General features: G+C 39.9%; 1 protein-coding gene across 2 annotated transcripts in view; it reads left to right on the forward strand.

The window, feature by feature from the left end:
• The first annotated feature begins 86 nt into the window (after positions 1–86).
• RNF115 (ring finger protein 115) overlaps positions 87–26,608 on the forward strand; it is an 84,814-nt gene continuing 58,292 nt past the window's right edge. The window contains exon 1 of one of the 2 annotated variants that reach the window (XM_078451505.2): positions 87–424. In XM_078451505.2, the coding sequence (XP_078307631.1) occupies positions 323–424 (102 nt within the window). In that variant the 5' untranslated portion in view covers positions 87–322. The remainder of the gene's footprint in view (positions 425–26,608) is intronic. The other variant, XM_078451506.1, reaches the window with a different exon arrangement.

The raw sequence follows: 26,608 nt of genomic DNA on the forward strand, positions 1-26,608 counted from the left end.
GTGGTTTCCGGTGACGCTCTTTCTTTATTCTCGCTGGAAGGTTGGAGGACCTGCAAGCAGCTGTCTGAAGAGCCGGCGGGCGGGCCGCGGCAGGCGGACTCTCCTTCCTGCGCCTCTCTGGTGCCGGGAGGCGGGCCGCGGGGTCGCCGTCCGCGCCGCCGGCTCGCTGGGCCCGGCGGACTCACGTGACCGGCGCGGGCGCTGGAGCGGCGGGCCGCCCTGAGGAAGCGGCGGCGGCCGAAGCGGCGACCGCAGCCGGGAGGTAGCGGCCTGACGAGGGACGGGCCGCTGCCCTCTCGGACAGCCGCGGCGGAAGAGAAAGATGGCGGAGGCCTCGGCAGCCGGGGCGGGCGCGGGCGCCGCTGTTGCCGCGCACCGGTTTTTCTGCCACTTTTGCAAGGGCGAGGTCAGCCCGAAACTACCGGTAAGAGCCCCGTGCCGTCTGCGCTTGGGCCTCCGCGTGGATTCCTCGCCCCGAAGTCCCCGAATGGGTCTGAAGCTTCCTGCACAGCCCGGATTCCTCTGACACCCGTCTCCCAAATACCCGCTGCTCACTGTTCTCCGGTGGCTGGTCACAGACCCCGGGAGTCCCGGCCCCGGCTCCGGAGCTCCCGCCCAGCCCTTTCCCCCCTCGGATGCTCCACCTGCCCCTCGCTTCCTCTCGTCTCTTGACCCTCTCCCCTCCATCTTTTTGTCTGTCTTAGCAAGTTCTCTGACAACTCTTCCTTCAATTTTCTTTCCCTCTTTTTCACCTTGTCTCCTTCCCACGATGACCTCTCTTTCCCCCTCTCGGTACTCTTTCTGCAGTTGTTTCTCATCTACCTCTGTGGCCTTTTCCACTTTTAACCAGTTCCCCCCTCCCCCTTCTCCAGTGGAGCCAAATAGCAGATTGCTGAGGATTGTCCCTATTCGGTTGTCCCTAGGGAAGGAAGGAAGCAAGCACAGAAAGAAAAAGAGGGTTGGAAGGTAGCTCTGGGGAGGTGAGGGGGGTTTTGCTCTTCATTGGTTTCCGAGGTTCTTGTGAAAGTGAAAACAAGTGTGCTAATGACTTGCAGACGGCCTGTGCTCCCTGTCACTATTGAAGGGAATGGCTTTGGGAAGAAGGCAGGACATATTGTTGCAGCTTGGTTATTTTGGTTGTCCTGTTGCCCGTGTCTTATAGCATCACCTCCCTTACTTGTCCCCTTCTCCAATCCTGCCTATTTACTTAATAAAAAGATCCAGGACAGAATGCTGGGGACTGCATCCTTTGACATAAAATTGGTTTTCACCAGTTTTCTGCCATACTGTTAGCCTCTAGAGAGGTAGTGCTGTGGTTGTAAAGAATGTGCTTCTGCAGCAGGCGAGCCGGCTACAACCCTTCAAACCCAGCTCTTTTGGGTTGGGTTATAAGCTACTGCAAGGGGACCCACAGGGATGAATGGTAATTCTGCCCTTGACCAGCCATCTTTAGAATCAGTTACGGTCGTTCTTTTCCTTGGCAGTATCCAGGTTCAGCCTTAAGACAGGGTGGCTACATAAGGACTCACCTCCGTGTTTATAGTGTCTCCAATGCAGTCTGTGAGAAAGCCTGTTAAAGTATGTCTGCTTGTCTTATTTCTTAGAAACAAATGAAGTCTAGTGAATTAAGGGTATTAAGGGCCTAAAGGGTATTTAGCCTTTTCACCTAAAAGTTGGCACTTTTCAGACTTCTATGGCATTTTCTTTCCTCTGTTTTTGCCCCACCCCCTATAACTCCAGGGCCATAGTTGCATCTATGTGGTATTTCACTTTTGCTTGCTGATTGGGTTGTGTATGTGTGTGCACACTTTTTGCCATATTTCAGTGCTAAGAGCCGATGCCTTGGGTTTTTTTTTTTTCTTTTTTGCTCGTTTTTGTTTTTTGTTTTTGTTTTTGTTTTTTCTCTTTTTGCCAGCAGACACCAGAGCCTCCAGAAATCTCTCTTAACCACAGAGAGGGAGCCTGGGATTCAGCCGGTATGTGTGACCAGTGACAGGCTGAATGTGATGCCTTATTGAACATTGGGGTCTTCCAGTGTTTAAGTGCTGTTTGCTGTTTGCCTTTAAAAATGAGAAAACAGTCTAACTTGCCACAATTTCTTCTCTTCTCAAGTCCCCACTTCGTGGTCTTGAAAAGAGATAGTTTGAAAGACTTAGTAGGTGTTTTTTTAAGTCTTAGTTTGATGCCTTTTTAGTCTCATTTATTATCTGTCATACCCGATTTGTAAGTTGAAACCCAATGCAATTAAATATAACTGAATACTTCCGGTGTACATATTAGTTTCTCAGCTGAAAGTCCTGGGGGCAGTACCAAGGAATACATGGTTCCTGCCCTTAAGGACCTCACAGTTTTGTTGGAAAGACCAGACAAACATACAAAAAAGTAACAACATAGGTGAATGAGGATGGATAGTTCGTGGTTTAGAATTCAGTGAGAAGGGGAATACGGAAGCGTTGGTGATGTGAAGTCAGGGAAGAAGCGACAGTTGAGATTGCATTTAGATTGAGTTTTGAAGGATTGGTAGAATTCAGATTGAGGAGAGTAGCTGGACTGCAGTAGAAAAGAGTAAATTGAGGAAGAAGGAAGAAACGCTTAGTAAATCATTGTTGTCATTCATTTTTAGAAAAAGGTGCAGTGTAGTCAGGGGTATGGTTTTGATTCACAGATGAGCCAGCGAGTTTCATCTTGTTTCCTGGCCATTTCTATATCCTTAACCCTAGACTGTCACCTTGAACACGTTGGTTGTAAGAACGATCAGGCCAGTAAGTATCTGATTCAGTACAAACTTGACTCTGCTACTGAAAAACCAACTCAGACACTGGTAAGTCACTAATCTGATTTCCATATACATAGGAAAACATTGAAAAGTTTTTTAAAAGTAATTTTTTTTATGTAAACTTGAGATTCCTTTCATTGTAAGTACTTAGCATACAGTCGGCATGCATTGTTTCTTGAACTGGACGAATGTTATGGGAAACCAGATGTCTTTCTGAGGGTATCCAGAGCCAGGTTTTCTGGAATAAAGCTCTTCTTTGTCTAGATTTAGTTTGCATCTCAAAAGGGTGCTTACTCTTGTGCTAGTTGGATCACAAGAACAGTCATCCATCCCTGAGTGCTGTCCTTTCTGAACACCAGAAGTGGACTATTGAGTTTTATTGTCAGCTTTTAATGAGCTAGTGCTAGGTGGGTTTCTTGACCCAGTCAGTGGGAAGAAGGCCTGCTTCAGAACCACCTCATTTCTTGCCAATTTATTCACTCTGTAGAATCATAATGGTGTTCAGTGGGACTAACATAATGAACATAATGGTGTGCAGTTGCAAGGTTTTGGAACTCATTTCTTTTGCCTTCCCAAATTTCTAGGGTATAGAATTTCTTTAAAATAATTTTTTTAAATATTTATTTATTTTTGAGAGAGATAGCATGAGTTGGGGGAGGGACAGAGAGAGAGAGAGACACAGAATCTGAAGTTGTGCTGACAGCTCAGAACTGGACGTGGGGTTCGAATCCACAGACTGAGATCATGACCTGAGCCAAAGTCGGACGCTTAACCGACAGAGCCACCCAGGTGCCCCTAGGGTACAGAACTTCGATTCATTTGGAAGTGTGTGCAGGTAATAGCAATAGCTTACCCAAACGGTTTAGCCCTGAAACTCCCCTTAGGTTTTTGTTTATTGTTTTTCTTGTCAGACCTACTACTATGAAAGATTCATGAGCCCAGCTAACTTTAATGTCTGTATTAAAAAAAATAATTTTGGTGATAACGTCTGAGAGAGATTGGAGTATGCCTAATGCTCTATAGGTTAAACCAAATTTAGTTGAATAAATTTGGTGAAATAACACGTCTTACTGCTAACCCTGATCCATCCATTTTAGCTTTGTGTGTCTTTGGTTTGGATACTCCCAGATAAGAGAAGAAAAGATTCGTTTAGAAAAAAGATACAAAGAAATGAGGAGAAATAATAAAAGAGAATTTTAGAATGAAAATATATTCAATGGTACTGTTATCGTTAGACTTCATCAAAGAGTCTCTATTCTAGAAGTGACTATGGATTTAGGAACTTCTCTTACTGAAAAGTATTTCCCTGTTTACAGTGAAAATAATTTCAGTGAAATTTGGATTTTAAAATAAGAGAATTTGATTATACGGTTTAAAGCCTTTAAGGTTTCAAGTTTACATATGATTGGGTAAGTGGCATTGTGTATTTTTGGGTAATTTAAAATTATTTTCAAGGCACAGCAGAAGCTTCTACCTCACCTGATGTCCTATCGAGAGACAACGGGAAGCCGAGACTAATGGGGATACTATGCTACATTGAGGGATGACTGAGTAGTACCATATAGGGCTGTGTCATGGAATGTAAAGGTGTCATTCCATCTGCACATTACCCTGCCCCTCTTTTAAATCAAGGCCAGACAATATTACCTGGGATGGAATCTGGTAGGGTTTTCATTAAACAGGTGAGTGAAATCATATGCAGAGCAAACTCCTTTTGGTATTGATGAAATGAGGGTGTTTCTTAAGTGTTTTATGGAGATCAGAGTATCCAAATCCGGAAAGAGACCGGTCTAATTAAGGACTGCCAGTGTATTCCCTCTGAGACTCTGCCTGAAGGAACTAACAGGCTTCTTTCACATCTCCTTATTATATCATCTTTGCTCTAATAAAATGTCATTCTTGTCAATAAGTAATGTTACCTTCTTTGGTTCTTTACCAGGTACTATACGAGGGATTATCGTTGTGGTGTGCTTATAATAACTCTAATACAGGAAAACTTTCTAACCACTCCATAATAAGAGTAGCTAAAGAGTATAGTTCTTGTTTTAATTAAAAAAATTTTTTTTAAGTACATTTCTTAAAGATTTTGTGACTCTTAAAACTCTAAGCCTACTGACTTTGCTATTTAAGTTGCATGATTCATACAAAGATCCCAGAGCAGTGTCCATGTAATGTTAGTAGTGTTACTGAACTTTGGGAAGGAATTTAGTGATATGAGCTGGGCCGGAGAGGTTTTATTTTTATTTTTTTATTTTTATAAGTTTATTTATTTTTGAGAGAGATTGGCGAAGGGTCAGAGAGGGAGAGAGAGAATCCCAAGCAGGCTCCCTGCTGTCAGTGTGGAGCCCTACGCAGGGCTTGAACCCATGAACCATGAGATCATGACTTGAGCTGAAATCAAGAGTCAGACAGTTAACCAGCTGAGCCACCCAGATGCCCCTGAGAGGTTATATTTATTTATTTTATTTTATTTTAAGTATTTATTTTGAGAGCATGTGTGCATATGCATGTGCACATGGGGGGAGGGGCAGAGAGAGGGGGAGAGAATCCAAAGCAGGGTCTGTGCTGTCAGCACAGAGCCCCACTGGGGGCTCCATCCTGTGAACCATGAGATTGTGACCTGAACTGAAATCAGGAGTCATCGCTCAACTGACTGAGCCACCCAGGTACCCTGTGAAGTTTTAATTACTAGATATCTTGGATTCTGCTATTGGTGACTCACCAGCTAAAAAGTCTGCTTGATTATCTAGTACTATGTAGCAGTTGCTTATAAATATTGCTTGAATGATAAGTTGAATACCCAATATTTTAAAAGTAGTGGCTTTAGTGTTCTGAGGTCTTTATCAAAAAGGTGCCAGTAGGGGCGCCTGGGTGGCTTGGTCAGTTAAAGCGTCCGACTTCGGCTCAGGTCATATCTCACGGTCCGTGAGTTCGAGCCCCGCGTCGGGCTCTGTGCTGACAGCTCAGAGCCTGGAGCCTGTTTCAGATTCTGTGTCCCCCTCTCTGTCTGCCCCTCCCCTGTTCATGCTCTGTCTCTCTCTGTCTCAAAAATAAATAAAGGTTAAAAAAAAAAAAAAAGTGCCAGTGCTATAAGATACTACCATGTGAAGTTTCAGTATACAGTGTCAGTAAATATAGTCCCTGCCAGGATCTAGAAATAAGAAATACGTATTCTTATAAGTAGAAGGCTAGTTCTGGCCTTGAAATTCTACTGATATGTAGACATGTATATATTGGGGAAATCTTGGGATTTTTTTCAGTATGAGGAAAAACAAAAATATTAAACTTACTGCAGATAAAATCCCTTGTACTTTTTTGGGAAGTACCAACTGGATTCTAATACTTTGTGTTTCTTTATGTTTACTTGGCTTTTTATGACCTTTATGTACATTCAGGGAGAAAATGCTATAGTCATATTATTTCGAAGAGGAAAGAAGGTGTGGATTGCTTCTACTTCTTTATATATACTCAAATTAGAAGGGGTCTAAGAATAAGCCTGTGACTGCTGACTTCTTTCTCTTTTTCTTAAGTTGATTTATTTATTTTGAGAGAGAGTATGTGCCAGAGCCCATGTGAGAGAGGGGGAGAGAGAGGGAGAGAATTCTAAGCAGGCTCCATGCTGTCAGTGCAGGCCAGAGGTGGGGCTCCAACTCACAAACCAATCAGTGACATCATGACCTGAGCTGAAATCAAGTGTCTGACGCTTAACCTACTGAGCCATCCAGGTGTTCCATGCTGACTTCTTTTTAATCTCTTCACAGTTTAATAATGAGCAATAAAGGAGACAGTGTAAAGCAGTGGTTCTCAACTAGGAGCAGTTTTGCCTCCCAGGAGAACATTTGGCAGTGTCTATTGACATTTTTGGTTGTCACAATTGCAGAGAGGGGGAGAGTTGTTCCTGGCATCTAGTGGATAGAGGCTTGGGATGCTGCTAACATGCTGTGCACAGGACAGGTCCCTACAACAAAGAATTATTGGGCCCAAAATGGCAAGAGAGCGGAGGTTGAAGAACCATGGTGTAGAAGGATAAAGAGATTGTCTTCTTGTGTCCATGGTGCTTACGGTTTTGTTCTGATGTGGCTTTTTTTCTCCCTAATTTTAGGATCCTGATGAGAATTTTCAGTAAGATAATTGAGACCATATAATTTTAGCCAAAGCCCTGATGACAGGGATTATTTAGGACAGCAGTTAGTGACTGCTGTTCCATTATAGCTGTATCTGTTGGGGTCATTTTCTCTCCTTGTGGTTACTGAGACCAGAGGAATTGGATTACTCCTCTCAAGTTACACACTGTAGGGTAACTTCTAAAAGAAAAGTATCCACATTTTTTGTCAGTTGGGAATTAATTGAGGTAGTAACACGACTTGTAACTTAGTAAGACACCTGGAAATTCCAGTTTGAAAACAAAGCAAAAAGCAGACAACAAGCCTAACTTTTAGGTTCTTCATAGCTCATCTTACCATCATTCAAGTTTTAATTTCTCTCATTCTCTTACAGCTCTCTTAGAAGTTTTATGAGCTCAGGAGATTTTGTGTTTAAACGTCTAGTGTCTTTTTTTTTTTTTTTTTTTTTTTTTTTTTTTTGAGAGAGACTGAGACAGTGTGAGTGGGGGAGGGGCAGAGAGGAAAAGGGATCGAATCCCAAGCAGGTTCCATGATGCCAGAGCAGAGCCTGATGTGGGGCTTGAACTCACTAAACCGTGAGATCATGACCTGAGCCAACACCAAGAATCGGACGCTTAACTGATTGAGACATACAGGCGCCCCTAAACTTTTAGTGTCTTTAAACTCTTGGCAGAGAGGGTGAGTTGAATTATCAATCCTTGCTCTGATACTAATTCACTCAGCTGACCACAGCTGAAACACCAGACCCTCTCAGTTTACCTTCATATATACGACTGTAAAATAATATTGTATGTGCCTCTTGGAAGCCTGAGCATTCAGAGAAATGGAGGTATGTAGTCTTGGATTGAAAGGTAGTGTAGGAATGAGCAATAGTTATTTGTGGAGAAATAGGGCCCTACCATAGTATAAATGTTTTTTAAAAAATGTGTTTATTTTTAAAACATAAAAGAGAGAGTGCTTGCCTGAGCAGGGAAGGGGGAGAGAGAGAGAGAGGAGAGAGAGAGAATCCCAAGCAGGCTCTGAGCATTCAGTGCAGGGCCGATGGGAGTGTGGGTGGGGGCTTGATCCCATGACTCTGGGATCATGACCTGAACCAAAGTCAAGAATCTGAGGATTATCCAACTGAGCCACTCAGGTGCCCCTTAGTGGAAACATTTTGGGTAGTTCTCACAGTTTCACTTACAGAAGTTTAGGTTAGATTCTGAAAGATTTTTAAATCCTTTTTTTTAAGTTCAGCTGTTAGCAAGTCAGAATTCCTTAGAGGTCTGCAGGTGCATGTATATCAAATAGAAGTGAATTGGCTCTGGGGGCGCCTGGGTGTCTCAGTTAAGCGTCTGACTCCTTTTTTTTTTTTTTTTTTTTTTTTTTAAAGTTTATTCATTTATTTTTGAGAGAGACAGAGAGAGGGAGAAATTGTGTGCGGGGGGAGGGGCAGAGAGAGAGAGGGAGAGAGACAATCTGAAGCAGGCTCTGCCCTGACAGCACAGAGCCTGACATGGGGCTTGAACTCACCATGAGATCATGACCTGAGCCAAAGTCAGATACTTAACTGACTGAGCCACCCAGGCCCACCCCTCCTCTGACTCTTGATTTCAGCTCAAGTCATGATCTTCAGGTTCATGAGATAGAGCCCCATGTGGGGCTCTGCACTATGAGCATGGAGCCTACTTGAGATTCTCTGTCTCCCTCTTTCTCTCTCTGCCCCTTCTCTGAGTGTGCTTGCATGCATGTGCAAGTGCTCTCTCTCAAAATAAATAAATATATAAACATTAAAAAAAAAAAAAGAAATGAATTGGTTCTCGTGATTTAAACTGAGCATACTTTTCTTGCATGTTAAATAGATTGTGCAGCCTCTTTTTCTGAATAGGCCAGTTAGTTTTGTTTTCCTTGAAAATCTGTTAAGGTGGGTCATCTCTCTCCTTGACAGTTTCAGCAAGTGTCACAGAGAAGTTCTTACAGTGTATCCTGTATTCACCTCTTTGTCACTCACTTTGATGTTGTCTAGATTTGAAATGACTTTAAACCTAGAGAACCATCTTCCAATAAAGATTCCATTATGTTTACTTTTCACCATGCTTCGAATATATATTCTCAAAATAAAGAGAGCATTTCATGGTTACATGCCCTTTTCTACCTCTTTCTGGGTTAACTGAGATCTGTAGGTATCCTACAGTGATGCTGATCTTCTAGCCTCGTGGTTCTCAAACCTATCAGAGTGCCCTCTTTTGATAATAAATATTTTGAAATGCTCTCTTTAATGAAATGAAATTCATATAGTACAATTTCTTACACATACAGTTTTTAAAATGATAAAATAATTCTCTCATTGTAAGATAAAGGATAAATAAAAAGAAAACAATTCATGATAAAATGATACATATTTCAGTATGTAAGTACTCAGTTGTCCATAACGAAGTATGTATAATATACTGGATGTTGGCACCAAACGTAGACGTAACAACTACCTGAGTAGACTGTTAAAAGAATATTTTTGGGGCACCTGGGTGGCTCAGTCGGTTGATCTTCTGACTTGGGCGCAGGTCATGATCTCATGGTTGGTGGGTTTGAGCCCCACATGGGGCTCTCTACTGACGGTTCAAAGCCTGGAGCCTGCTTCGAATTCTGTGTCTCCCTCTCTCTCTGCCCCCTCTCCCACTCATTCTCTGTCTCTCAAAAATAAACGTTAAAAATTTTTAAAAATATTTGCAACTTTAATTTTTTTTAACGTTTATTTTTGAGAGAGAGAGAGAGAGAGAGCATGAGCAAGCAGGGGAAGGGCAAAGAGAGAGGAAGACAAAGAATCTAAAGCAGTCTCCAGGCCCTGAGCTGTCAGCACAGAGCCCCATCAGGGCTGGAACTCAAGAACTGTGAGATCATGACCTGAGCCAAAGTCGGACGCTTAACCAACTGAGCCACTCAGGTGCCCCAAGAGTATTCGCAACTTTAATACCATGATATGCAAACTACCAGAATGGTGAGCAATTCTTAGAAAAGGCCCAAATAAAGTATATCTTTCTCTGTTTTTACTCAGTTGTTGTTTTTCTGGACATTTAATGCATATTAAAATTATGCAGAAAGACTTGGTGTTTATATATAGAATGGAGGTAGGACCTAGGCTTTCATAAAGATGTTTTTTTAATCTCCTTAACTATCCATATGAAGTTTGAGAATAAAAATATTTGTGCTGCAGTTTCCTATGTTTTCCTGCCTCTTATCCATTAAATGTCAGTAGCATTTTTTAAATTGCTCTGACAGCTGAAACACTTCAATAGATATTCGAAATGTCCCCTAGATGATTGTATTCTCCTCATTGGGATGCCTTCTAGTCATATAGGAAAACATTTTCCCATTTTATCACTTATTCTACTTTTCTTTTGCTTATAATTTCCTATGTTAGTGCAATATTTTCTACATGTTGAAAGATTCAGAGTTTGTCCTTTAGATTTGGTTTACTTTTAGACAATTCTTCATTTATACCTTTAGATTTCTCTTTTCCTCACCACTGTTAATATTGCTGCTTCCTTGTTCATCAGCGGTTAGAACAGTGCCTGGTGCGTAGTATTCATTCAATAAGTATTTGTTGAATGAAGGAATTGTAATTGTAGGCCTTTTCTTTTTACTACTCTCTGCTTTTGTGTACATGTTGAAAATCATGGGGATACTAATGTTCATAAAATACCCTAAAACAGCACAGACGTGTCAACTAATGAATAAAAGTTTGACTCAAAGCAGTGGTCTAACGGACTACTTACCATTAGTTAGGGGGAAGGCAGAGTTGAGCCTCTTGGTTTTTTGAATGTAGCTTTGTTTTTATATCTGACAACTTATAAACAGAAGAACTTCCCATAGTTACCTACCATACATATGAATAGCTGATTGTCCTTTTTTTAAGGTTTATTTATTTATTTTGAGAGAGAGTGTGTGTGAGCAAGCACAAATGGGGAAGGGGCAGAGACAGACGGAGAGAGAGAATCCCAAGCAGGCTGCGTACTGTCAGCACAGAGCCTGATTTGGGGCTGGATGCCACACTGTGTGGGCCTGGATGCTGCACTCTGAGGTCATGACCTGAGCCCACATCAAGGTTCAGATGCCTAACTCACTGAGCCACCAGATGCCCTTTAGTAATTATTTGTCACGGAATTTGTTGAATGGAATTTAGCTGCTTCTAGTGAATCTTCTGTGATTTAAGTGGTAGTGTGAGTTACTTTATTCTCAAAGTTATTAAGCTGATTGGTTCTCTGATTTTCATCTATAGTGTCAGCTGTTACGTTCTGATCTTGTTATGGTCACTGTTGAATGTTTAGAGGCATTAGTATTCCTAGTTAAGATAAGTTAGTTTGAGGAATAGAAATTTTGTACCTTAAGCCTGTTGGTTTGAAAAAATTGTGGTTAATTTTGATTGTTGATGTAGTGTGAAAACTATAATGGTACAATTACTTTTTGTTTAATAACATGTAAATAGAAAATTCAGCAAATTAATTTTCACTGCTAGTTTTAATTTGCACGTTTTAGGTTAAAAAGTGGTCGAAGGTAATGTTTGTAAGTGAGAATCATAAAAGTGTTGAATTCCCTAAATTTTTCAACCTTACCAATCACTAAAATTACTGGTTATTCTGCGCCAAGTGTAGGTGCTGATTCAATGAGGGAGACTTGTTTTAAGATTATACTGGCATACTTTTTAACATATGGTCAATATAAGATGAGCAGATTGAGGGGTGCCTGGATCACTTGGTGGAGTGTGTGACTCTTGATCTCGGGGTTGTGGGTTTGAGCCTCACGTTGGATGTAGAGACTATTTAAAAATAAAATCTTAAGGGGTGCCTGGGTGGCTCAATCTGTTAAGCATCCGACTCTTGATTTCAGGTCAGGTCATGATTTCATGATTGGTGAGTTTGAGCCCTGCATTGGGCTCCTCACTGTCTGTGCGGAGCCTGCTTGGGGTTCTGTCTCTCCCTCTCTGTCTGCCCCTCTGACATGCTCTCTGTCTCAAAATAAATAAACTTAAAAAAAAAATCTTAAAAAATGAAAGATGAGCAGATTGAGAGTTCCCATGGTTTTTAATAAGTCCAATAGATAGGTTTATCATCCTGTAACACTATTGCTATAAAATAAAAGGGAAGTATGTCTGATTCTCTTCCTGAGTGTAATTGAGTCTGGATATTTTCAAAAAAATTTTTTTGTTTTAATGTTTATTTTTGAGAAACAGAGACAGAGCACAAGTGGGGGAAGGGCAGAGAGAGAGGGAGACACAGAATCTGAAGAAGGCTCCAGGCTCCGAGCTGTCAGCACAAAGCCTGACACGGGGCTTGAACCCACGAACCGTGAGATCATAACCTGAGCTGAAGTCGATGCTTAACCTGCTGAGGCGCCCCGAGTTTGGATGTTTTCTTTGAGACTACACGTATATTCTGTGAAGAATATCACTTAGAAATTGGTTTGTGTTTGATAATAACATCAAAATATATAGGCACTATATCATGCAGTAATGGCAGTACTCTATTTGCATTCATTCAAGAACTATTCATTGGTGCCTACTATATTTTCGGAGCTGTACTAGGAAGACTGTGTCCAGAAGTAAGGAAATTCATAAAATGTTGGGATAAGTGAGTAGTGGAATTAGGATTTAAATATTTCCTCCTCCCTTTGACTTTATGTTTAAAGATTAAAATAAGGTAGATATCTTAAGATTAGAGCAAATGTGTTTTTGCCCATTTTAGGTCTGAGATCTGTTTAAAAGGATAGGGTTTTCAGAATAAACAAACTGGTGTAAACTATAGAACTCACCATTCATTAGTTCTCCTTTTACAACTGTTATCAGACCTTTCTATAACTGGTTTAACTTACGTGTAAAAAATATTACAGCACTGTGGGGGAAAAAAGTTTTAACCTTTAAACAAATTACTGAATCTTTCAAGAGCCTTAATTTTCCTTGCTTGTAAAATGAAGCAGTTGTGTTTATTCCTCTCTGTGGTTTAGTGATTTGAGCTTTTGGGTATTTTGGGATTTTGTGTGAAGGAATTTTGTTCTGTAATTTTTCCACTTAGATCATGTGATATCCACTGAATTATTCTTACTGGGATAAAGATTTTACTTCTGAATTGAATCTCCTTTGTAAGCTATAAGCTATGTTCTCTTGTTTTATGATAATGAACAATCTTGAAAATGTTAGGATTGAGGACATCATAATATAAAGCAATGCCAAGATTTTTCTTTGTTAAATGAAACAGAACACATCTTAATGCTGGTAATGTTGATTGAATAAAGTAAAACTTTTTTGAAGACTTTTGATTCAGTGACAGGTAAATTTGGCCCGGGATAATTTCTTGATTAGGACTATTTTATAAAATCTTTGTTTCTTTTATTAAAAAGAAAAATTTTTTTAATGTTTATTTATTATTGAGAGACAGAGCATGAGCATGGGAGGGGCAGAGAGGAGAAATACAGAATCTGAGGCAGGTTCCAGGCTCTGAGCTGTCAGCATGGAGCCCAGTGCGGGGCTTGAACTCACAAACTGCGAGATGATGACCTGAGCCGAAGTCGGACGCTTTACCGACTGAGCCACCCAGGCGCCTTTGTTTCTTTTATTTTTAAAGTTCTTCAGTTAACTCATTATTTTCTTACTTTCTAAAGGTCAATGACTACTTTTATCAACCAGTTTGTATGTGACATTTCCTGTCCTAGGATATTTCCTGTAGTAAATTAATCATATTTGTAAGGTTCTCTTATCTCATTGATGGAGTGTCTTCACTATTGTATTTTGATAAAGAGGTCTGCATCAGAGGTTCTGGGATTGCTTTGTGGGTACATAGTAGAAAGGAGGGCAGTGCTAAATTATTTTATTTAAAAGTCTCTTATTTAATGTAATCTAAAATCTTTTAAAAAATCTTTTAATCTTAAAAATATTTTTAAAAATCTTTTAAAAATGTAATCTAGGGGTGCCTGGGTGGCTCAGTCGGTTAAACGGCTCAGGTCATGATCTCACGGTCCGTGAAGTTCGAGCCCCGCGTCGGGCTCTGTGCTGACAGCTCAGAGCCTGGAGCCTGTTTCAGATTCTGTGTCTCCCTCTCTCTGACCCTCCCCCGTTCATGCTCTGGCTCTCTCTGTCTCAAAAATAAATAAACGTTAAAAAAATTTTTTTAAAAAGTGTAATCTAAATCTTTATTCCTGGGGTGCCTGGATGGCTCAGTGGTTAAGCGTCCGACTTCAGCTCAGGTCATTATCTCGCGGTTTGTGGGTTGGAGCCCCGTGTTGGGCTCTGTGCTGACAGCTCAGAGCTGGGGGCCTACTTTGGTTTCTGTGTCTCCCTCTCTCCCTGCCCCTCCTCTGCTGTGCGCGCGCTCTCTCTCTCTCAAAAATAAATAAATGTTAAATTAAAAATTATAAATCTTTATTCCTGTATTTTTAGTTTTAAATTGATAGTTTTATTTATTTTTTTAATTTTCTAAATGTTTATTTTTGAGAGAGACAGAGCGTGAGTGGGGTAGGGGCAGACAGAGAGGGAGACACAGAATCTGAAGCAGGCTCCAGGCTCCTAGCTGTCAGCATAGAGCCCGACGCAGGGCTCGAACTTACGAACCATGAGACCATGACCTGAGCTGAAGTGCGACACTTAACCGACTGAGCCACCCAGGTGCCCCTAAGTTGATACTTTTAAATTTTTTTTTTTTTTAACGTTTTATTTATTTTTGAGACAGGGAGAGGCAGAGCATGAACAGGGGAGGGTCAGAGAGAGGGAGACACAGAATCTGAAACAGGCTCCAGGCTCTGAGCTGTCAGCACAGAGCCCGACGCGGGGCTCGAACTCACGGACCGCGAGATCAAGACCTGAGCTGAAGTCGGCCGCTTAACCGACTGAGCCACCCAGGCGCCCCCTAAATTGATACTTTTAAAATGAAGTGACAGTGATAGTAGCTGATGATTTTTTAAAAATGATTTTACTTGACAAAATAGAAAAGTTGACAGTCCTGGGTGTGAGTTCTTAACTTTTCAGTTTTAAAATTGAACTGCTTTATGGAATCTCAAAATCTGGAGATCGGTCTAAGTCAGTGTTTCTCAAAACTGTGTGCTTGGAGACTTAACCGTGCATTCAGAATCCTGGTAAAATGCTACATACTGAATCATCGTCTTGTCTCCATTCCTCCATTTCCCCTTTTCTGACACAGAGTGGCATATTAATGGTTCTGAAAAATTATTCAGTGAAGCAACACACTTAATAATATTATTTAATCCAGCCTTTTCCAGATGTTTTTTCTTTTTCTTTTTCTTTATAGACTTTATAGACGACATGGTTTGGGAAATGTTCCACGTTAAAATTGCTGAGAGGAATTTATTAGAATCCACAATTTGTTGAAAATGTTATGTTCTAGGTACTATTTCATTGATGAAGTGTGACTTGCCCAGCATCACACAGTTGGTTTGTTTCTTTGTGCTTCTAGTCCAGTTTTGTTTAAGCTTCAGATTCACTGCTTTTAACCACTGAGGCTCTTCTGAAATATTGCTCAGTTCTTATTTTGAGGCTAAGTAACCAAATATTAGGATATCCAGAGAAGTTTGTTTTATGGGCCTTTACTTCCCTAAGTGTGATTTCATTAGAACATACACTTTGTACATCATTTCAGTAGTTTTTAATCCCAAGTTATTTTTCTTTCTCTACTAAGCATGCTTTTATTTCTGCACCATGCTTGGAATGTAGAGCTTCAAATGTATTTTCTGGGAGAATAAATGTTGTCAGTTTATGTAAGAAGATTCTATCAGCCTAAGCTGAATGCAGGAAGATAAATGTTGTCCTCCAAACTGGTGGTACACATCAGAGCTAAAGACAAACTTTTTGGGTCATTTACCATTTTATATCTATGCCACTGGGTTGTTCTTGCTGCCTTTAGTGTGAGCAGAGAACATTATAACTAAATCTGTTGTGGTTATATTGTGTTTTATGAACTTAACTTTTCCTCTGGTAATTTTTGTAGTTTAGTCTGTTTTTTTTTCTTAGAAAATTTGGCTTCTTGTTCATCTGATCAAGCTTTTATTAAGTAACGTTTTGTTCTGTGACCTGATTTTCTGCCTTGTTATACAATGCACTAAAGAAGGTTGGTTGATTATACGTACCACTCCTGTTTGGAGTCCCCGATTAATGTCAATGTTCAGTCATGGCCTGGAATGAAAGAACAAAATGGTGAAAGTTGTGTATGTTACTGTTCTTAGGGAGTAAGACCATAAGTCAAAGCAATTTTATTGGCCCGGAACTGGATTACAGCTCTTCAAACAGTATTTAAATTGTATAGGTATCTTTGTATAACACTAAAACTGTAAAACTGTAGCCTGATGTTTTCTTGTTTTCTTTCTTTTTCTTTCTCTTTGTTTCTTTCTTTCTTTCTTTCTTTCTTTTCTTCTTCTTTTTTTTTTTTTTTTTTTTTGGTACTGGTTTTCTTTCTAATAACCAAGGGAACAATCATTTAAGATTTTTGGAGTTCAAAATGCTCAAAATGCTTCAAAATACTTTCATCTTTTTTTTAAATGAGTAGTTGGCCACATGAATGAGTGAAACTTCCTTGTTTTCCTGAAGGAGAGGTGGGGGAGACAAGTCAATGAGGACAGCATTTGTGCTCTAGTTTTACAGATGGAGAAACAGGTCTTACGAAGACCATGAAGGTAATGATGGGATTGGAAACAGAACCCCAAAGTTCTGTTGTCTGTGTGTGTGTGTTTTGTTAAAATTTTTTAAATACTTATTTTTGAGACAGAGAGAGACAGCATGAGTGGGGGAGGGGCAGAGAGAGAGAGGGAGACACAGAATCCAAAGCAGGCTCCAGGCTCCAAGCTGTCAGCACAGAGCCCGACGCAGGCTCGAACTCACAAACCATGAGATCATGACCTGAGCCGAAGTCGATGCTCAAGCTACTAAGCCACCCAGGCGCCCCTGTGTGTGTGTGTTTTTTTAATGTTTATTCATTTTTTGAGAGAGGCAGACACAGAATCGGAAGCAGGCTCCAGGCTCTAGGCTCTGAGCTGTCAGCACAGAGCCCGACGTGGGGCTTGAACCCATGAACTGCAAGGTCATGACCTGAGCGGAAATCAGATGCTTAACTGACTGAACCACCAAGGTGCCCCTGTTGTCTTTGTTTTAGGGTACACTTGATGCTTTTGAAAAGAGAGGAAGTATACCTTGGTTTGAAAAGAAATAATCATAAGGGATTTATGGATAAGGTCTCTAGAAAAAAAGCAGTGTCTTTTACCTGTAGATGTGAGCTGGCATGAAATTCTGGGTGTGGTGGGTCTGGCCTAGGAGCTATGCTGTGTTTCAGTTTGTGTTCCTAATCCTTCGAGTTAGGAGTTTCTGAATAGATTTGCTAGGTGATACTCAAAGAGAATATGAACAAGAGGATATGACTAAATATTGTGATCTTACGTTTTGATTCTGTTAGACAAGACAGAAAATAGGCTTCTGTTTTAGGTAAAATTTAACAAAACCCACTTAGTAGATGCTGTGCTGATAGTGATCATGTAGAAGAGCAAAGCTGCGGGAATTAGAAAATAAATAGAAAGGCTTCCTATTTCATGTTCTGAATAAATATTAGATACTAATTTGCATAAAATTCAAGATGGGATTTAATATAAATAAGTCTTGGCTTGTAGCTCATTGTCCTGCCAAAACCTCACATTTTTTGGTAATTGATCCCTTGAAATACAAGAAGGAAAAGAAAATGATGAATTAAAACCACCCTTTCCTTTTCTATTCAGTATTCAAGTGCTTTGTGCACTCTTGGGCTGTTCTTCTAAGTGGGTAAGCCTCAGGGCTAAGCTATACTTAGGGAGTTGTTCCTGGTTCAGACTATTAATGGTGAAAAATATTTCTGCTTGTGGGTATTTTTAGATGGAACAGGCAGTGGAACATCTGAAGCAGTTTATTCAAGTGTACCTGCTACTGAGTATCTTCGCTTGGGTTTTATACAATAAACTTTTGGACCCTAGGGAGAAAGCAGCTTAGTTTGGTACAAACCATTGGGTTCCTATTTCCAATGACTCTGGGTAATTAGGTTTGTTATACTTCTCTTTTATAGATGAAAAGATAGAAATGACCTAATGAACTTTTTTTAATAAAACTTTGTGACTGTGGGAACTGTATAGGCTGGCAGTATTTTGGTTGGTGGGGTTTGTGTGATGATTTGATGTATTAATGTTGAAGCAGAGGAGAGAGATTTCCATAATGCCAGATGTATAGTGGACACTTATCATTACCTTGGCTTCCCCTTCCTTTTGCTTTGTTTTGTTTTAATTTAATTTAATTTTATAGAGAGAGTGTGCATGTGCAAGCAAGGGAGGGGGCAAGGGGAAGAGACAAAGAATCTTAAGCAGGCTCCATGCTCAGGGTGGAGCCTGCTGTGGAGCTCAGTCCCACAGCCTTGGGATCATGACCTGAGCCAAAGTCAAGAGTTGGACACTCAACCGACTCAGCCACCCAGGCATCATTACCCCTCCTCTTTTCTTCCAACATAAACCTCTTATGCTTAAAATTCAAAACTCTCTGTCTGAGTATATGAATATATCAGGATGATACTAAGGCCAAGGGAGTATAGAGGTAGAGAGAGACTGTGTTTGGTTCCCGTTTGAGCCTTTTACAAATTTACCTTAATTCACGGTATTCCTCCAAATTAGAGTTAAGATTACTTCTGAAAAACAAATTAGGAAAATTAAAATGTAAAGTAACCATCTTTAGAAGTGACCCAAGAGATAAGCACTTAAAATCCAGTCTCGTAATCTCCTTATAGAGCAAGACTAAACTGTGATTGTAACTAAGAAAACAGCATAGACAAGTAATTGTATTATGTAGTCTGTCAGGAGAAACAGTGTGTCTCTTAGAAGAAGGTATGGGAATTGGAGGTCAGCAGTGAAAGGGTAGAAAGGAAAGTCAGAGGCAAACATCAGCTGTGCTCTTCCTGGTACTGCCCAAGGGGAGGGGAATCCCAGGTCCTTGATTTTGAGGATCTGGTTTATGCTCAGAGTGGTGATGGGTATATTAGGCTATTGTAGCATGATGGCACAAGCTGTATATCCACTCGTCTTAGTGCTCTGATTCTCTCCTTATTTTGCACAAGATTATAATCTCTAATAATTATAATAGCTATATTTATTAAATGTCTGCTATCTAATGTGCCAGTCACTGAATTAGGTATTTTGCAGACATCTTAATCTTTCTAATATATAGCAGTGAAGCAAGCCTCTCCATTTTACACGAGGAAATTGAGTCTCAGAAAGGTAATGTGACTTCCGCAAGACCGTATATCTAATTAGTAGAGCCCTGAGATTGAAATTTATGTCTCTGATTTTAACTCCTTCCTCTGTGCCATGAGGCTTTTCAGGCTGACTTGCTTATTGAGAAAGACTGTTGATGGTAAAAGTAAATGGGCCACTTGATAACTCTCTTGTCATTGAAATTAAGTAAGTTGGCATTTCAGGTTTTATGTATATGGCCTCTGAATTTGTCTTATGTGGATTTTTTCCTAAGAGACAGATCTCTTGGTCTGTTAAATTAGATTTCTGAGTTTGTAAGGTTGAGGGTTTCAGACCTTGGATTGTGTGTTTATCAGGATAATGCTCCCCTATAAGAGAGGGAGGGGGCTGAATGGCTGCTGAAATTCCCAGTGCCTCATTTGGCCTTGCTATAAACTTTTCCATCCAGTCCTCGGGAAATTATAGTTTCTATTCCTTTCTCTAAAAGCATAGTTATTGTTAATCAATGTGTAATGAAAAGAACATAAGAGAAAGACCAGGATTCACAGCTCTTTTTTAACACTTGGGCAATGTTCAGGCTTTCTATTATTGGCTAACAAATCACCCAGAATTTAGTGTCTTAAGCACACTAATTTATTATCTCTCATGTTTCTGTGGATTTACATAGTTCAGCTGGTCAGTTCTCACTTGGGATCTTTCATGTAGTTGTGTTCAGATAGTGCCTTATGATGGAGCCATCCAAAGGCTCTCCTGGGCTGGACGTCCAAGCTGTTGTTTTCCTTTTACAGTCCAATTCTTGTCTGATGTCTCTGTATTCTCCACATGGCCTCTCTCTCCAGCAGAGTAGCCTGGACGTATGTGGCTGCTCAGGAGCTGTTAGGCAGTTAATGGCTTTCTCTGGAACTGGCCCAATATTCTGTCAAAGAAGCCCCAAAGCCCCCCCCCCCCCCCCCCCCCCCATTCAAACAGGGTGGAATAGAAGGTCACGTTGCAGAAAAGTATGATGTGCCTTGGGAGATTTTGTTGGGACTGTCTTTGGAAAGTCAGATCTGCTACAGACAGCTTATTTCATGTTTTTATCTGTAAAATAAAAATAATATTCACCTCACAGATTGGTTAAGAGAAATCACAGGTGTTTCACAAACATAAGTACTCTTCTCCTGTAATTCTCCAGCCTAATAGATCATTTCTTGTTTTTTGTTCCAATTTGATCTTATTTTATTTTTAAAAATTAATTATTTTAAATTTACATCCAAGTTAGCATATAGTGTAATAATGATTTCAGGAGTAGATTCCAGTGATTCATCCCCTATGTATAGCACTCAGTGCTCATCCCAACAAAATGTTTTCCTTAATGCCCCTTACCCATTTAGCCCATCCCCCCACCCACAGCCTTACCAGCAACCCTCAGTTTGTTCTCTGTATATGAGTCTCTTATGTTTTGTCCCCCTCCCTGTTTTTATACTATTGTTGTTTCCCTTCCCTTAAGTTCATCTGTTTTGTATCTTAAATTCCACATATGCATGAAGTCATACAATATTTGCCTTTCTCTGACTTATTTCGCTTAGCATAATACCCTCTAGTTCCATCCATGTTGTTGCAAATGGCAAGATTTCATTCTTTTTGATTGTCAAATAATACTCCAATATATATATACACACACATACCACGTCTTCTTTATCCATACATTTGTTGGTGGACATTTGGGCTCTTTCCATACTTTGGCTATTGTCAATAGCACTGCTATAAACATTGGGGTGCATGTGCCCCTTTGAAACAGCACACCTGTATATAAGCATCCCTTCGTTATATACACAGTAGTGCAATTGCTGGGTCGTAAGGTAGTTCTATTTTTAACCTTTTGAGGAACCTCCATACTGTTTTCCAGAGTGGCTGTACCAGTTTGCATTCCCACCAGCAGTGCAAAAGAGATCCTCTTTCTCCACAGCCTCGCCAACATCTATTGTTGCCTGAGTTGTTAATTTTAGCCATTCTGACAGCTGTGAGGTGGTATCTCATTGTGGTTTTGATTTGTATTTCCCTGATGATGAGTGATATTGAGCATTTTTTCATGTGTCTGTTAGCCATCTGGATGTCTTCTTTGGAAAACTGCCTATTCATGTTTTTTGCCCATTTCTTACTGGATAATTTGTTTTTTGGGTGTTGATTTTGATAAATTTTTTATAGATATTGGATAGTAACCCTTTATTTGATATGTCATTTGCAAATATCTTCTCCCATTCCATTGGTTGCCTTAAATTTTTTTAATGTTTATTTTTTTTTGAGAGAGAGAGAGAGAGAGAGAGAGAGACAGCGTGAGTGGGGGAGGGGCAGAGAGAGACACACAGAATCCGAAGCAGGCTCCACGCTCTGAGCTGTCAGCACCGAGCCAGACACAGGGCTTGAACCCACGAACCATGAGATCATGACCTGATCTGAAGTCGGAGGCTTAACCAACTGAGCCACCCAGGCGCTCCCATTGGTTGCCTTTTAGTTTTGCTGAATGTTTCCTTTGCTGTGCAGAAGCTTTTTATCTTTTTTTTTTTTATTTTTTTATTTATTTTTTTTTTTTTAAATTCTTTTTTTAACGTTTATTTATTTTTGAGACAGAGAGAGACAGAGCATGAACAGGGGAGGGGCAGAGAGAGAGGGAGACACAGAATCGGAAGCAGGCTCCAGGCTCTGGGCCATCAGCCCAGAGCCCGACGCGGGGCTCGAACTCACGGACCGTGAGATCATGACCTGAGCTGAAGTCGGACGCCTAACCGACTGAGCCACCCAGGCGCCCCCAGAAGCTTTTTATCTTGATGAGGTCCCAATAGTTCATTTTTGCTTTGGTTTCCTTTGCCTCCAGAGATGTGTTGAGTAAGAAGTTGCTGCGGCTGAGGTCAGAGACTTCAGGTCAGAGAAAGTTTTTGCCTGCTTTCTCCTCGAGGATTTTGATGGCTTCCTGTCTTACATTTAGGTCTTTCATCCATTTTGAGTTTATTTTTGTGTATGGTGTAAGAAAGCGGTCCAGGTTCATTTTTCTGCATGTCGGTGTCCAGTTTTCCCAGCACCATTTGCTGAAGAGACTGTCTTTATTCCGTTGGATATTCTTTCCTGCTTTGTCAAAGATTAGTTGGCCATACGTTTGTGGGTCAATTTCTTGGCTCTCTATTCTGTTCCATCTGAGGGTCTGTTTTTGTGCCAGTATCATACTATCTTGATGATTACAGCTTTGTAATACATATTGAAGTCTGGGATTGTAATGCCTCCTGCTTTGGTTTTCTTTTTCAAGATTGCTTTGGCTATTCGGGGTCTTTTCTGGTTCCATACAAATTTTAGGATTGTTCTAGCTAATAGATTATTTCTAATCTACTTTTACTTTGGGTCACAGTTGAGTACATGGTTTGGTTACCATTTTCCTGACCTATGTTTCTCAGACTGATATAACTTAAAAAACTTTATCTTGGAAAATTTTAAACATATCAATAATAGTAAAAGAAGTATACTAGTATAAAATAATAGTGTAAGAAGCCCACATGTACCCAGCTTTAATAATTATTAAGTCAAGCCGATCTTATTTCATGCATCTCCACCCTCCGTCAATATCATGTCTCCAGATTAGTTTGAAGCAATTGTTACAATCTTTGAGTCTTTATTTTATTATTTTTTCTTTTTGTTGTTGTTTTTTATATTTTTTATTTTAGAGAGAGAGTGTGTAAGCAAGGCAGGGGGCAGAGGGAGAGGGAGAGGTGGGGAGAGAGAGAGAGAGAGAGAGAGAGAGAGAGAGAGAGAGAGAGAGAGAATTTTAAGCAGACTCTATGCTCAGTGTAGAGCCCAATGTGAGAGGGGATCATGACCAGAGCCAAAATCAAGAGTTGGACACTCAACCGACTGAGCCACCCAGGTGCCCCACAACGTTTTAGTCCTTAGAGTGAAGGAGTGGCACCTTGGTGTAGCTGGGAGTCAGGAAATGTGACTAGAGTCACTCGAGAAGAAAAATGGTAGTATACGTCGAGTGCTATCAGGCCTTTAAAAAGAAAATCTAGAAACTGAACTATAACATCTTTAGTATGTTATACTGGGGTTTTCAGGCTTCCAAGAGAATGAAAGATAATTTTCTAAGAACAGACCTTTGTTCTAAGAACAGACTACTAAAGTATGCAAGAGACAAGTGTACATTTTTTACTTTGATAATTAGAGGATGACAAGCTTATGAATTCCAAAAAGTTCTCCTCTAATGTTGATTGCAGGAGAGAGAATCCATGGCTGAGTATTTGTTTGTTTTATAATTATAAAACAAGCTACTTTTATCAAGAATAATTTACAGAGCATTTGGAAAGAGTTTTGGTTCTCATCCCTGTAATCAAAATAGAATTATTTAGATTATCTGTAAACGGAAGGTGTATCTAGTGATAGGAGGAACACCATAGTACTTGTCAGTTTCATTTGTCCCTGTTCTGTGAAGGAGCTATGGTGGCTGACAGCCTCGTTCCTAGAACTGTGCCTGGGATCATGATGAGAAGACTTGTATATTTCTCTACTCTAAGTCAGCATGATTCTTGCATCAGTCTTTTTGTCTTCCCAATTGTGATATCTGCCTTTTGAAATTATTTTCTCTCCATAACACCTCTTAACATCATTTTGGAAGTTTAGTATCAATGTAGATGACCCTTTAACTCTGAAGACCTTCATCCCTACTCCCCTTTAGCCACCTACTCCCATTGCTATATCTTGGATTTTGTGATCACCCAGAACTGTTCTACCTCTGAAACCCCAGCCTCCACTATCTCATGGTCCAACCATAACTTAAGTTTTCAGCTCTTATATTCTTTACTTTACTGTACCTATTCTCTGATTATATCAGATTCTGGTACTTACTTTGACTCTTATTTGTGGGGTGTGTGTCGTCAGTATTTGTTGAACACCTACCTGTCTCTTCTATGCATATAGAGGTAATCAGAAGTGATCTGCACCCTGCCATTATGAAACTTTAAGTTTACTAGAGATAGACATTAAAAAAACATTTAAAAATATATACTTACAAATTTTGATAAGTGCTATAAAGTAATAAAGGTGCTGTAGAGGATAATAATAAGAGGGGATCAGAAGATGGGTGAAATAGGTGAAGGGGATTAAGAGGTACAGTCTTACAATTATAAAATAAATAAGTCACAGGGATGAAAAGTACAGCATAGGGAATATAGTCAATAATATGGTAACAACTCTGTATGGTGACAGATGGTAACTACGCTTATTGTCATCATTTTGTAATGTATATAAATAATTGAGTTACTATGTTGTACCTTTGAAACCAGTACAGTATCTTACGTCAATTGTTCTTCAATTAAAACAGAAAAGAATAAGAGGAAACTACTTTTAGATTCAGTGATGAAAGAAGGATTTTCTGACATGATACTAAAATGGAGGCAAAAAAACCCACAAAAAACAAAAAACAAAAACCCTGACAATAAAGAGATTGGATCCCAACTTGCTCTGGAAAAAAAAAAAGCAAAAAACAAAACCTGACAATAAAGAGATTGGATCCCAGCTTGCTCTGAAAAAAAAAAAAAAAAAAAAAAAAAAAAAAAAAAGGAGGCTAAAGAATTATAAGTTCCTTGCCATGCATGCAGTTAGGGGAATAGTGTTTTATGTATATATTTATATATTTATATATATATATGTGTATATATATATATATGTATATGTATAGTGTTTATGTATATATATATACATATGTATATATGCAAGCTTAGAGGCAGGGCGAGCTTGATGAGTCAGAAAAAATGAAAGAAGGCCCATGTAGCTGGAATGTACTGAGGGAGGGAGAGTAGCCTGAAGTGATGTGGGCCAGTTGAATAGAAACTAGCTGAATCGTGGCCTTGTAAGTCATGTTTAAGAGTTTGATTTTATACAAAGTGTTTTGGGAAATAGTTAAAGGGTATTAAGCTGGGAAATGACATGGCTGTTTTTATGTTTAAAAAAAGATCATTCTGACTTCAGTATGCAGAAGATATGGAAAGGCTGTGACACTTAAGAGGAAAGGTATTTCTGTGTCTAGGTCCAGTCCTGGCTTAAGATAGTGTGGCAGTGGGGCATGGAGCAGATTTGAGAAATGTGTTCAAACTAGGAGTGCCAGGATTTGATTGTTGAATGTTGGAAGATAGCGGAATGGGAGGTATCAGGAATGGCTCCCAGGTTTCCAGTATGAGCAGACTGGTGTGCCAGCTCATCAGGTGTGTGTGTAAGTGTAAGAAAGAAAGAGGGTTCAGAAGCATGGTATGGGGTGGAGATACACATTTGGGAATTGTTCCATACAGAAGATATTTAAACATTGGGAATGAGTGAGCGGAGAGGGAGGAAATCATAGGAGCCAGCACTATGGTTGTGATTGATTCCTTTTTTTAATGTTTGTTTATTTTTGAGAGAGTGCAAGCTGGGGAGGGGCAGTGAAAGGAGGACAGAGGATCTGAAGGAGGCTCTGTGCTGACAGCAGAGAGCCCAATGTGGGGCTTGAACTGACGAACCGTGAGATTGTGACCTGAGCTGAAGTCAGATGCTCAACCAACTGAGCCACCCAGGTGTCCCGTAATTGATTCCTGTCTTTCTTTTTAACATTAGACCTTAGAATAGATTTAAGGTTAGCCTTCTGAAATCAATCTCATTTGCACTCAGATAAACTTTCTTGGTGGGAGACAAAGGGATAGAATTACTGCTACTTGGGAGGTTGGAGGATGAAGGAGTAGAGGGAGGGGCTTAGGGATTTATATGATTTCCAGATTATTTTATTTCTGGAGTAGTTTACAGTGTGCCAGTTGTGTGTTTCTCGTCCTTCATGTGGGTAGCCGAGAAAAAAATGTGAGAGCTTCTGATCCACAGGTTAAAGTTCATAGTTAATCTGAAGTTTTCTACAGTCTTACCCTTGCCTGCCTATCCACGCTCCTGTGGCAACCACTCCCCTCCAAATTCCATGTGTGTTATATTCTGTTGTTATGATCCTAAGCTCATAATTTCCTTTTTCATGGAGCAAACAGACTAATAATTTAAGTCTCTGTTTTAGAGAAAGCCTTCCTGATTCTCTTAGGCAAACTTTGGCCTTTCCTTATATTCCCAGTGTGCATTGATTATAGCAATTATTTTATTAAATTTTACTGTTTCTTTGATAGATTGTATCCTCACCCAGCTAATTTCCTTGATGGAGAGGATTGGTCTTTTTTCTTTATATCTCTTTTAAGAAAGCATTTTAATGTTTGAATTACCATTCTGTCTTTGAGTAACCCAATATGGCTTACATCACTTTCTGATAAGACAAAGTTTATTTAAGGTTTAGAATATAGGGAGCAAGAAAATAGTTGAAAATGTCTTTCCTAGATCTATTTTAATAGGGAGTTAAAATACATTTTTTAAAACTATGATAAGACAGTCTCTAATGTATATTCTTTGTTGTCAATATCAATGCTTGATATTTATTTAAAAGAAAGATTCAGGGTGCCTG

This window comes from Panthera onca, chromosome C1, assembly GCF_046562875.1.
Source record: "Panthera onca isolate mPanOnc1 chromosome C1, mPanOnc1 haplotype 2, whole genome shotgun sequence".
In the NCBI taxonomy this organism is placed as follows: Eukaryota; Metazoa; Chordata; class Mammalia; order Carnivora; family Felidae; genus Panthera; species Panthera onca.